Here is a 13,134-nt window from a genome sequence, read left to right as displayed (position 1 = left end):
GAAGTGATTTTAGCATCGTAAAGCTGCTCCTTTGTTATGGACTGGTTACAGGATGGAAAGCTGTATCTCCCACCTGTTGTCTGGCGGCTCTTGTTCTGCCTGCTGCGTGCTCTCCTGGTTCAGGACCTTCATCTCCAGCTCATAGGCCAGCCGCTCCAGGTCATTGCCTCTCTGCTGGGTCTTCAGCTTCTCACTCACCAGCTCCTGAAGACGGAGAACGCACCACGATGACACCGAACAGCTTTTTATCCAGACGAGCAACACGGCTCGAGGCTCCAAAATTTTGGGTCTAAATGAATAACTATTGGATGGGTTGCTATGAAATTTAGCGTACGTCCTCATGCCCTACACAGGAGGAGTTGTAATGTCTGAAAATAAATAAATAATGATAATAATTTATACAGTACTTTGGCTAAATTCCTGAAAAAACTAGTAACATTCGCAACAGCGTTGTGTGCTAAACGTTCCACATGTTAGTGTGCTGATGTTGGCGTTGGACCGGAGCCAACACATTATTATGTAGCCTCAGATGTTAATTATCCACCGAACGTGATGAATTTACAATATGAACAACTCTCCTCTTTGTTAATATTAGGACATAAAACTCAATGACAGCTGTCAAATACAACAGAGGAACAATTCTAAACATCTGACTATTGCAACTTTTTCTCTTTTTTTTCAAATAAATGTAGTCAGCCTGCATTTAATTATTTAATTTGGATCATAGTACACATGGGGATGTTTTGAGATATGTTCACACACAACATGCTGTCTAAGCTGGACAAATAAAGTATTATCTGTAAAATGTCAGCTGGTTGATGAGTCAGTCCTCACCTCTCGGAGGGTTGTCAGCGTCCTCTGGTCGATAGCTGCCTGCTTGCTCAGTTCTCTGTTGTCTCTCTCCAGGCCTTTGACCCGCTCAGCAGTTTCCCTCAACCCCTCCACCTCCTTCACCAGAGAACGCAGCTCCTTTTCCAAGCTCGCCATGCAGACGTTACTGCTGTCTAAGTTGGCCTCCTGGATCTCCGTCTGAAACCGAGGAAGGTCGAAGAGTAATCCAAACATCCAGCCTCGTACCTAGAAACCAAATCTACCCACTTGCTGCCGGAGGCGTCGATTCTCCTTCTCCAGCTGCCTCTTGTCTCTCTCCAGAGCAGTAGTTTCGTGCTCAAGGCTCTGCTTCTCTGTTTCCAGTTGCTCCAGGCGTCTTGCAGAGATCCTGAGTTCTTCTAAGGTGGCCTGCAGACTCTGGTTCTCTGCTTCCAGCTCCTGAACCTCCGCCTCCAGACGCTGAACTCTCCGGTCTTAAGAGATGGAGGAAGGTGAAAGAAATGAACTAATCTGTAATCATTTTATTTTGTGTGTGTATTTGTTGTTTGAAACCCACCCGTGTTGTCAAGTGAGGTCTGTAGATGCTGGTTAACCGTGTCCAGGGCCCTGCACTTGGCCTCCAGCCGCTGGGTTTGCTTGCTGGCGTAGGAGGAGCGTGTTGGCAGGCCGGTGAGGATGCTGTCGTGGCACGGACTGCTGCTCTTTGAGCCGGGCGAGCGGTCACGTGAGCCGACCAAACAACACAGCCGATTGTGATTGTTTTCTAAGACTTCCAGATCAGACATCATTTCTTTGAAATGCTCTGCGCTGCCTCCGTCCTCCAGCTGTCCTTTCTCCCGAATGTGGAGATGCGGATTCTCTGCGAGGAGGATCTCGCTCTGGACTCCCTCCAGCTCCTCCGTGTGGAGTCGCTGGCGGCAGTTTGAATCTCCAAACAGCATCTGCTGTGTTACTAAACTACGAGGGAATCCGTTAGTGTGGTTTTCCGTGTTTGAGCAGGAGGTTTGCACCGCTGAGGACTCGTCTGCTGATGAGGTACAGTTGTTGGTGTTACACACCACCTGCCGGCCGTGTTTGGTTTGCGTGCTGTTATTAATAGAAGCAGCTCGGAACTCCTCGATGGTCCTCAGGAGACTTTGGTTCTCCTTCTCCAGCTTCAGCATCCGACTGCGTGTCCTCTCACTGACCTCCTCGCTCACAGTCTGTTGGCCTTTAGACAAACACATGATGGCGGTTAAGTTTCAGTTGAGAACTTGAGATAAAGCAGAATCTAAGTCTTAAATTAAATGGCTGTAAACTGAAATAAAAATTAAGTAAAAAAAAAAAAGAAGATGTATTGGTCGCTTATCATCTTTTTAGGGCCCGAGCACCAAAGGTGCGAAAGCCCTATTGTTATTCGTAAAATTATTATTATTTTTATCCTGAAAGTTTAACTGCATTTTTGGAGGCTTTCTCATATTTAAAAACTCATGAAAGTTGATACAAAAATCTCTCCCGGCGAAAAATGTCTTATTTTAGTGGAGTCGCGAGTGGGCGTGGCCAAATGGCTCGCTAGCGCCCCCTAAACAGATGCCCCGGCAGCTACATTTACCTACATGCACAAGATTCGGTGGACATGTGGACAAAAAAGTTCCAACGCACCATTACGTCAACTCAACAGGAAGTCCGCCATTTTGAATTTAGTCACCATTTTTGGCGGTTCACACATGTTGTACTTTAACGAAGTCCTCCTACAGATTTTGTCTGATTGAGTCTGTGCACTCTGAACATGTTTGGAATTAAAAGTGATCAAAATAACACGTTTTCGTCGATCGGTGTGGCCGTGGCGTGGCGGCCAAAAAGTGACCCAAAAGTCATGCTATAGCATGTCGTTCAAAAAATGGCTTCAGTTTTTTTTAAATCATGGCAAAGGGGGCGATCGAACCCCAAACCTTCTACCTGAGAGACAGCAGTGCTAACCACTGGACCATCTATGTCCCCAGGAGTTAGACAGCATTATGACAAATCTTTGGCTCACTGCAACCTGTAACTCCACCATCCATAAATATTCATTCAAATGTGATCAAAATTCCTGCAGACATTCTTTGGATAGTAGATATACGTGTTTTTAAGGAGGTCTGCAGTGATATTAAATATCTTCCTGTAATGTGTTGTGGATGCAAAACTTTTTCAATTTCTCCGAACGTTTCAACTTCACTAAAAGTTGACTCAGCATCAACAGGTGGAATTTGAACCATTAATAGTGACCTTGGTGAAGTAGAATCTTTTACCTGTTGAGTTAACCAGACTCTTGGTTAGGGCTAACCCTAACCCTAACTCTAACTCTAACCCTAACCCTAACGCTCTGAGTGAACTCTGTGAAACACTGGTGACGAAGATAGTCCAGCGGTCTACGAGCTCAGGTATCACACATGAGTAAACGGGGAGTAAGGTTACAGTTCACGGGGCTGAGTCCCTCTAAGGTAAATCCCTGTAAGGGTCAGCCACAGAGTGCTCAAGGTTTCAAGTTTCGAGTTCACGTTTGTACATAAAGTCCTAATAATACCAAACTAAAGGTCAACAACAATACAAAAACCCTAATACAAAATATTTAAAGTATGCCTTTTAATCATATTTCATATAGTATAGAGTATATAGTATACAGTATATAATATAACCAGTGCGATGCGGCTAAGTTTGATGTTTCGTCGTGACACAGGAAGTTGATGTTTAAGGTCAAACGATGCTCCAAACCTCATGAAACTTTGAACATGCGTCAGGCACCAACTTTCATCTGTTTTTAAAGATGTTAAATTCGCCAAAAAAAGCCAATTTTTTTTTAAGAAGAATAAAGAACAAGATCGAGAAAAAAATTCTAACTGCAAGCGAGAACATGCGGACCCTCGCGTGCTGCACGTCGGGGAGCCGCAGATCACTGCTTGCAGTTTTAATTACACATTGTTATGCTGTTTCCACCTATGATGAACCTAACTTTGCTGTTAGACTAACAAATCAATTGATCAATAGCAGCTCCACTAAAAGGTACAGAAATACTGCTTCTATTTCGTCATAACTGAACTTGAAAGATAAACTTGTAAACTTATAACAGCAACATTATTTTAGAACAAATCTGATACTGCCGTCAAAACCTTCTGTGTTTTTAAACAGGAAAATGATAGAAATGATAAAATACAGCAAATTTAATTTCTCTGATAACTTGAATAATTCAATGAAATAAAACAGGTGAATTAGCACTTTGACTTTGAGCCAGCTCTCACCCTGGGAGTTTTCCGTGGTCTTGGAGAGCTGCTCTAACTCCCAGCCCAGGTGTTGGGACTCCTCCATGCTCCTTCTCTGAGCCAAACACAAAGCCAGGTTCTCCTCCTGCAATTCCTCGGTGCGCCTCCGATCGGCCTCCTTCTCCTGACGGGAAAACACAAAGTCGAAAAGTCAAAAAGATATCTGTATTAAGAGACTTAATACAAAGCAACACAAAGGTAAGAAAGAAGACTCGTCCGTGCAGATGTCCGACCTGCTCCATGTCGTGGACCCGGGCTTTCAGCAGCAGACTGTGCTTCTCCAGCTGGTGGATTCTATCTGAGCGGGCTCTCCAGCCTTCCAGCTGATCCTCCAAAACCTCTTTGGTCTCCTGCAGCACCCTGTTATCCTCCTTCAGCTCCTGAGACGCACAAACAGATGTTCATGGTTTCTCTTAAAAAGGTTGTTGCATAAGAGCATTGGTTATATCCTAACAAGTCTGAATAATCCCCATTGAAGCATTCAAACTGCCTCCACCTCCACTTTGGCCTTGTAGAACTCGATCTTGTGCAGCTGCTCCCTGTAACGTCCCACTTCACTCTCCAGCTTGTCCGCCTTGATGGCTCTCTCTCTCAGGGCGTCCAGCTCGTCGCGGTACGTTCGAGCTGCACGAGCGTCCACGAGCAGCTGTGAGTTCTGGTGGAGGTTCAGATAAGAGGCACGATTTATACCGCAAACATAAAGGACATCGATCTGCAGTCGTTAGAGTGGGAAACCTCTTCCAGCAAACTGAGGTTCAACAAGTGTCTTTAATCATAAAGTGTATCATTATCTTTAAAGCTGCATTAATATTCAGATAAATGTAAAGTATTTTCACATGGTGACAAACCCACAGAGACTCTGCAGCCTCCCTCAACTCTACTGAGCTTGTTCGTGTCTTTAAGCTCATTGTTTTGGTTTTACAACATGTAACTTTATTGTTTTGGTTCAGTCTTTGGCTTTCATCCATCTTGTTTTGAGGTTCAGTAATAATCTTTGATAAACCCAATGTATGCTATCAGCAGACCAAAATAGTGACTAGTTGTGAAACCATTACATTTCTAAAGAGGCTGATATTGTTGTCAGGAGCTGGTAGAGACCAAAAACAGAGCAAAAAGAAGTGAGAATACCGCCTTTCTTTGGTCTAATTTTCAGTGATATTATAATGTTGTGTTGATTAATTCTTCCATTGCCCCAAAGAGACCAGAAAAAAAGAGGACATTGATTTCTGCTTTTATTTCCAACAAATGTTTGGTTGTCGGAAGCGTTTGAACCACGTGAACTAATGTGGCCATTAAAGCCGCACGGCTTAAACAAATTTAAGCTGAGATCTTGTGTTCAGACAAATCCATAGGAGCTTTAGTGGTATTTCTGAGTCCGTGTTCAGAGGTTTCAGTTCGCTGTTATCAAACGCTGCCCCGCTGCAAAGTATGATGTCGGTTAATCTGTGGAAGTAAGCTGCAGAGAGGTCAAAAGGTCACGGTTTGTCACCATCACAAGGAGCTGTGATTTATTCTTCAGACCTCCTGCTGGATCCTCTTCAGCTCCGCCTCCATGTTCTCCAGCTCATGTCTGCCGTCCAGCATCTGCTCACTCTTCTCCTCTCTGGGGTCACACGACAGAGACAGTCAGGTACAACTTCATCTCAAATACTTCATCAATCATTAATGAAAACTCAGCCTTCATTACTGCTGTTGCTAAAAACGTACTCGGCACAAAACAAACACATAATCGATTCCGGCATAAAGTTTCTGACACGAAGCTCATTAAACCCATTTTTACCTTCTTTCACACATGCTGATGAGGAAACAGATGTGTTTTATTATAGAGATGTCGCATATTTAACATCTATTTATGTCTATAAAAGAATAGTTTTAGGAGCCAGAGCCATTTAAAAAGTGCAAAGTCATGCCTGATGCATTTACGTTATAATGAGTCCAATACAGGAGAGAAGATGGGATGGAGAGCAAAGAGAGAACCGAGGTCATAATCGGATCAGGGTTTTGTGTCTGTGTGTGTGTGTGTGTGTGTGTGTGTGTGTGTGTGTGTGTGTGTGTGTGTGTGTGTGTGTGTGTGTGTGTGTGTGTGTGTGTGTCTATGGTATCTGCAGCGTCGCAGGGCAAATGTGGGTCAGTGGTAGTGAACAGCCATGGAACCTGCCAAGCAGGCAGTAATGTGGGCCAAACTCCGCGGGGCATTTCTTATCCTGTAGTATCGGCCTCCATCTCTCATTCACTCTCCACTGGCACCTCCACAGAGGACAGGACACCTCTTCACCAACAAGCAGCCCGAAGACAAACTCCACCACATTTAACCCAACAATCCCTCACTGTGAGAGCGAAGCGACTGACGGCAAACGCTGTGCTGCTTTGTTCTAGAAACCATTTGGTGAAATGACACGGATGAACCGCAGGAAGCGACAAAAACTCACGGCAGCAATGTGAATCATTCAGATGTTTAACTGAAATCTGGCTTTAATTTGCTGCGTATAACACAGTATTAACAAAATCTGTGATCAGTTATTACAACTTTAGATTATCCCTAATAATACCCCAAAAGTAGCACATTAAGATAAAAACTGATCACTTAGTTGTTGGAAAATAACCCGACTCCCTCTATTCACGACAAATTTATATGTAATGAAAACACAAAAAGTAATATGTTATATTTTTAGCCCTGTGTTCTTTGCGGGATGATTTAATGGCTGAAACTAAAAAACAACTCTGATGAAGTTCTGAGAACCAAAACATTGAATACAAGTGATTGATACCGAGCTGTTTTTTTTGTTTGTTTGTTTGTTCTTTCTGTGTCTAAAACTGCTCTGATTTGCATATTGATGCATTTTAAAGTGACATTTCCGTTCTTCTCACATCTTAACTTTTTAAGCCCATTTTTGTCAGCAAACAAACAGAATTATTCTTTGTTTCTCCAACTTTCAGGAACTTACAGTTCTTGTCTGAGTCGTCTGATCTTGGCCTTGGAGTCAGCCAGCTCCACCGCCAGGTGTTGCTGGGCCCCCACCTGCTGCTGCTGCTGCATGCTGGGAGAGTAGATGGCGGACTGCGGGCTGGACGGACTACTGAGCAAACTCACCACACCGTCCTTTTCCTGCATGAGCTCTGCGATGGTCTGCCGACAGGAAGGCAGAAGAATAAAGCAGGTTGAAGTGAACATATAACTTTTACTCAGTTCCTTCAGTATAAAATAAAAAAGCTTCTTGATCATTTTCAGGTCTAATTACTGATACTTTGTCCCTAAAATACAACTTAATGCACAAAATATATTTGAAATCATACAACAGTTGTGATAAATTAACAAATCCAAAGAAAGCATGCAGTTCATAGTGTAACACCTCCAGATGGGCGTCCCTCTGGTCCAGCAGGAGTCGCAGGTGTGCGGCCATGTTCCTCGCTGCGGCCTCCATCTCGTCTGGATGCACCTCGCTGGACTCCATCCACTGGAGATCCAGCACGTTCTCCTGACTGTGGGTCAACTGGTGAACGTGGGAGAGGACAGGCAGCGTAGAGGGGGAAGAAAGAATCAATATGAATGAGCACCATTCATAACCAGAACCAACACGACTACACACAATCTGGCTTACTGCACACCGTTGAGAGTCACATACCTCCTGGATATGTGCAGCTATTGCAGCTTTAGTGTCGAAGTCAAGCGTCTGGATCCTCTCGATGTACTCCTCTTTCCTCTCACACTGCAAGCGTGCAGAAACACAGATTTGACTCGTGTCCGACCACGAACGACCGTGAAACTATGAAGTACATGTTCAGGTACTGATCTCAGCCGGTCGGCGTTTACCTGGACGGCACATCCCAACAGCAACAGCAAGAGTTTCTTCATTTCATCCAGACTTTGTTCTATGGGGAAAAAACCAAGCAGAAAGTTGATTATCTGAATGGAGGACTGCTGGCATGGCGTCGAACTGAACGGAGCGCTGGCAGCTGAATTTGGGTCAACACTTGCCGAAGCCTTGCCATCACAAGCCGGCGCGGTTATCAGACTGATAGTGTGCAATTGAATTAAAATGGTATCGGAAAGAGCTAAAACAGCCTGTCTGAGAGGAAACACTGAAACTAGTGTAGTTTAAAGTGCTGAGGAGCATTTTTTTATTGTTAGAAACAAAGATCATTTGTTCCAAATTGGTGCTGTAATTGAAATGACTCTTTAGTTTCATTACACAGGTGATCTTTAGCTTTTTGAACAAGAAAACAAGTCTAACTTTGTATGAATAAGGAGACCTGTTTTTAAAGAACGTACCACAGTAAGGAGTCCGGCCAAGCAGCAACACGTTTGGCAACGGTATCATGATTAATTGTCTCAGATTATCCTGCAAAAAAAAAAGAGAGAGAAGCAGAAAAGGACAAGCAGATTTTGGCTGAATTAAAAGAAGAACAGAGTGAAGACACGTCTCACGGTGGAGCCAACAAGCCTGAATGGATCGGGGCGTATGTATGTACAGCACATAGCACCTGCTGACACGCATGTATAGAAACAAAGCCAGCAAATGGATGAGCGCTCTGAATGGGTGGATGACGGAGCCGGTTTCCCCGGTGCAGCGCTGAAATCCTCCAAAACTGCGCTGCAGCCTGGTTGCAGCTATAGGCGGCTCGCATTCATGCATGTGTGTACAGCATGTGTAAGTACTGGTGGGCGGAAAGTTTGAGTAACTTTACAAACTCTTATGAGCAAGAAGAAGCTGCAGTTGAGTGGAATCATTGAGCCTCTGATGCAGAAGAGCCGAGCCTCCAGACTTCACGACTTCTCCTCTAACTTCTCCTCTAACTTCTCCTCTGATTTCTCCTTCTCCCCTAACTTCTCCTCTGATTTCTCCCCTGACTTCTCCTCTAACTTCTCCCCTAACTTCTCCTCTAACTTCTCCTCTAACTTCTCCTCTAACTTCTCTAACTTCTCCCCTAACTTCTCCTCTAACTTCTCCTCTGATTTCTCCTCTGACTTCTCCCCTAACTTCTCTAACTTCTCCCCTAACTTCTCCTCTGATTTCTCCTCTGACTTCTCCTCTAACTTCTCCTCTAACTTCTCCCCTAACTTCTCCTCTAACTTCTCCTCTAACTTCTCTAACTTCTCCCCTAACTTCTCCCCTAACTTCTCCTCTGCTGCCACCAGCAGACCAAAGAGAAATGTAGTACTTCAACATCTACTGATGCAGTTTTCTAGACTTTCATGTTCCCAACAGGATGAAACACACTGACTTTGGTGATCTTTGTGTGAAACATCAACAATTGTTGGATGGATTTCCATGAAATCTTGTTGATCCCCAGAGGATGAAATCCTGATGACTGCGGTGATACCATGACTTTATACCGAGCACCTTCGTCATTGCCTGGCTCCGCCCACTTACTGCCTCAGCTTTGTCTGAAAACCCTGTTTCGGCCAGTGGAGGTGGCATTGAAGTGAAATATTCGTTTCAAAATATTTATAAATATTAAAGAATTGATGCCGGAGCAAGAAAAGTGTCATGATGATCAATGCTGGTAAAAGGCTTCTCCAATAGTTACAAAATCAACCCGAGGTCTACGCCCACAACTGGAAAACGATCCCCGACAGAGTGTCACCAGACCAATGATGAGTGAATTTCACGAGAACAACATTTAATGTGCCTTGTACTTTCTTTCATGACATTCACAATCAATGATATTCAGCCTCAACTGCACTTCTCCTTTAAAGCTTTTAGCAAATGTTAACTTGCAAAATCCACGTGGTAATTATGGGAAACATGAAACAGCTAAACATCAGCACCATCACCACCGTGATCCTGTTCATATACAGACATCCTCATTCAGCATAAAGTTCTACTTCGCTATGTTTTTCATGCATTGCAGTGGTCAGAGTCCTTCATCTGACTTTAGAGCATAAAAATAACCAGAAACGGACCGCAGCGGTTCCACAGCTGCCCTACATACAAAATACTTCATTAGGGATCATTTTTAATAAGGACAGAAGCACCAAGAGCTGCAGTTTCTCTCAAAGATGAGCTTGAAACAAATTAGTTGTATATTTCCAGTCCAATAAGGTTGTTGAGAGTAATTTTAAAAGATTATAGTGAACTCTCGGAAAAGAAAAATGACAGCAGAGAGACAATTTCAAACTTTGTAATTGCCAAAAGTAAGTACAGTAAAAACACTGCTGTAATATTAAAAAGTGACTTTTGCTTCACTGTTCTGATCTACTGAACTCGACCGTCCCGTCCTCATTGAAATCACTTGTCTCGTCATCTCAACAGATCTGAAAGCTTAACTTCAAGTGTACTTAACTACTCCGACAGATAGAAAATCTAACACTTCGCCATCGTTGGCGTCTGCCCGTGACTCCCCAGCTGTGTGTCTGTGTGTCTGTCTGCTGGCTCTGGCTGCATCTTTACTGATTACACAGATGTTCACATGGCCCATATTTAGGCCATGCATCTTAAGAAGAACGAGTTGATCTGCGGGGGACGGACCAACACTCACAAGTTTATCCAGCGTGTGCGTGCACGATGCAAAGTTAAAGTAGAATCCAAAACTGATCATAATCTGATGTAGAGAAAGATCGAAAGCTTAGCGGCCGGCAGGGTTTTATACAACATATCATGTCTGAGAGGAGGAAACATCCAGAACTCACCAGATAACACGTCTTGATTTTCTGCACAAGAAAGTTCAGGTTGTGGATCCGCTGACTCGGATCTGTGCTCACTTTGTTTGCACCCTGCGGTGCAGCTGAGGGGTTTCTAGAAATAAGAAAGAATATAAAAGCATTTTATCTGATGTTTCCGCTATTCTCACACACACACACACACACACACACACACACACACACACACACACACACACACACACACACACACACACACACACACACACACACACACACACACACACACACACACACACACAAAAAGAGGTTGTCACTCAGATGGGGCGGCGGTGGGGGAGGAAGCAGCGAGTCTTGGCTCAAGAATCGCCATGAAAACAACATGTTTGAGGCTGCTATTCATTCCTAACTTTAGCCTGTGTGACGTCATTCCTTTCAGCCACCAAACTGGAGCGTTTCTGAGCCAAACAGGGTGACATTAGACTTTCCACCGGGCTGGCTGGGTTCCCCGGCTGCTGGCCGGAGCCCACTGGAGTCTGAGCGTTATTATCAGTCACGGACCTCAGCGCTGCTATATAGGTCAGACTTCACCTTGTTGCTCCTGACAGGAGCCCTGATGTGCACAGACTGCAAGAGTTGATGCAAACAGACTGCAAAAATGATGGATCAGATTTTATAGACATCATTTCTATTTAATTTTACTTTACTATTCATTAATTCTATAGCTGGGAAAAGAGAGAGAGAGACACAGATATGCCTCTGTGGTGCCAAGTGTCTCCCTCTCTGTGCTGTTTGGCCTGTTTCTGTGCTCGTCCTCCCTCCCATCTGTGTCCCAGTGGCACTAAACACCAGACCCTAATCCCAGAGGGTCTCCCAATCCAGGAGATTATCCCGCCTCTTCCCCTCCCTTCAGTGCGGCATTGTTTTGTATGAAGCGCTGCTTATTATGACCATTGTATGTGTGTGTGTGTGTGTGTGTGTGTGTGTGTGTGTGTGTGTGGGGGTGGGAGGTGAGGGGGTGGGGGTGGAGGATGGGTGAGTGGATACTGCAGACTCGGCCTGGCTAGACAGCATCATCCACACAAGTGCACTGGGTCATCAGTTTTTTCTCGTCCTTTGCAACTCTTCAGATTCAGTTGGGACTCATCTGAAGACTCATTTAATCCGAACATGAAGACTCAACACGCAGCGTGAGTTATTGTTTGTTGAGGATGACGGTAATTCCCTCAGAACATAAGGCCACCAAATCATAATCTCTTAAGTAGCATCCTGACAGAATCTGTGATGCCCTTCATGTCAGTTCTGCTCCCCTTGTAGTCAAAGCTGAAGCCCCTCATGGCATGTCATACATTTATGTAGAACTTTTATGCTGATTCTAACATTAACCTGTAAGCAATGAGGAAGTTACATTTAAAGTCTGCTGCAGACTACAAAGATCCTCTTTATTGCTGCAGAGCCACAAAGCCGGTACTGTTGGGTAAGAATGCCAGCAGACGACTGGACACTGTAGCTGCTGCAGACGGCATGAAGGCAGAAGATACCTCCTGCTCAAGAAAGACTTCAAAATATCTATTTTAATAACTGACATGACAGGTAAATGTTGCCCATCATCATAAAACAGATGCCTTTTGAATCTATGGCTTCAAAACAGAGGCGACTAATCCAAATATCCATCTGGACAAATATAACACAGTCTGAAGAAAGAGACTTACATTTGAGTCATTATGTCGTTCAAAAAGATTCCATCCAGCAGCTCGGAGAAATCCAACTGCATGCCTCCATCATCCGGCACGAATGTCTTCACCTAAATACAAAAAGAGAATACATGATTTGAGGTTGGTATCACAGTGAGGAAATCTGAGCCTCCTGCATGACTTACCCAAGTGACAAGTGGGCTCAGCATGAACTGATCCAGACAGGGCAGAAAAACTCCACTTTCCATCGTGACCAGGGTGGAAGAACCTCAGCAGAGCATCGAGTCGTCTCACTCAACAAACGCCTGAAAGCATCGCGAGAAACACATTCCTTCACGAGTGATCCCGTCCTGCAGAAGTGCACCGGTCAAGTCGTCCCGTCCATCTCCTTCACACGAGTCCAGCATGTCCTCCTGACATTGCGGCTTTTTTTTTGGTGTTCGGCGGCTTTTTCACTCAAACTCACGAGATCCGGCGGGTTCTCCGTCGCTAAGTCAGTGTTCAAACAAATCCGCATTTCGTCCCGCGAGCACCGCACGCGTCCATCCTCCTTGGTCCTCTGCTGCAAAGGCATCTGCCGTCACCCCCCCCCCCCCCCTCCGACAGCCTCCATGCTCGTCACACAGATAGTTAGTCAGATGACTAGAATAAATCAAATGTGGCAGCTCAGTCAAATACTTATATGTATATATTTGTTTCTTAATAAAACTTCGATATAAAAATAAAACAC

The 13,134-nt window shown here is 44.4% G+C and overlaps 1 protein-coding gene across 5 annotated transcripts in view; it reads right to left on the bottom strand.

The window, feature by feature from the left end:
- ccdc88aa (coiled-coil domain containing 88Aa) overlaps positions 1–12,970 on the bottom strand; it is a 21,724-nt gene extending 8,754 nt beyond the window's left edge. For all 5 annotated transcript variants that reach the window (XM_069704967.1, XM_069704969.1, XM_069704970.1 and 2 more), the window contains exons 1-16: positions 12,590–12,970; positions 12,423–12,514; positions 10,741–10,846; positions 8,380–8,449; positions 7,921–7,979; positions 7,733–7,816; positions 7,460–7,600; positions 7,055–7,236; positions 5,631–5,712; positions 4,606–4,764; positions 4,343–4,489; positions 4,089–4,233; positions 1,388–2,041; positions 1,099–1,304; positions 835–1,029; positions 74–204 (exon numbers count right to left, since the gene is read on the bottom strand). In XM_069704967.1, the coding sequence (XP_069561068.1) occupies positions 74–204; positions 835–1,029; positions 1,099–1,304; positions 1,388–2,041; positions 4,089–4,233; positions 4,343–4,489; positions 4,606–4,764; positions 5,631–5,712; positions 7,055–7,236; positions 7,460–7,600; positions 7,733–7,816; positions 7,921–7,979; positions 8,380–8,449; positions 10,741–10,846; positions 12,423–12,514; positions 12,590–12,652 (2,516 nt within the window). In that variant the 5' untranslated portion in view covers positions 12,653–12,970. The remainder of the gene's footprint in view (positions 1–73; positions 205–834; positions 1,030–1,098; positions 1,305–1,387; positions 2,042–4,088; positions 4,234–4,342; positions 4,490–4,605; positions 4,765–5,630; positions 5,713–7,054; positions 7,237–7,459; positions 7,601–7,732; positions 7,817–7,920; positions 7,980–8,379; positions 8,450–10,740; positions 10,847–12,422; positions 12,515–12,589) is intronic.
- Between the last annotated feature and the right edge of the window lie 164 nt (positions 12,971–13,134).

Source organism: Brachyistius frenatus, unplaced genomic scaffold (assembly GCF_029030835.1).
Source record: "Brachyistius frenatus isolate BFR_SWC_R1_liver_20210118 unplaced genomic scaffold, ASM2903083v1 Contig_53, whole genome shotgun sequence".
Classification (NCBI taxonomy): domain Eukaryota; kingdom Metazoa; phylum Chordata; class Actinopteri; family Embiotocidae; genus Brachyistius; species Brachyistius frenatus.
Note: the sequence above shows the minus strand (reverse complement) of the source record. Positions and strands in the feature narration are given on the sequence as shown.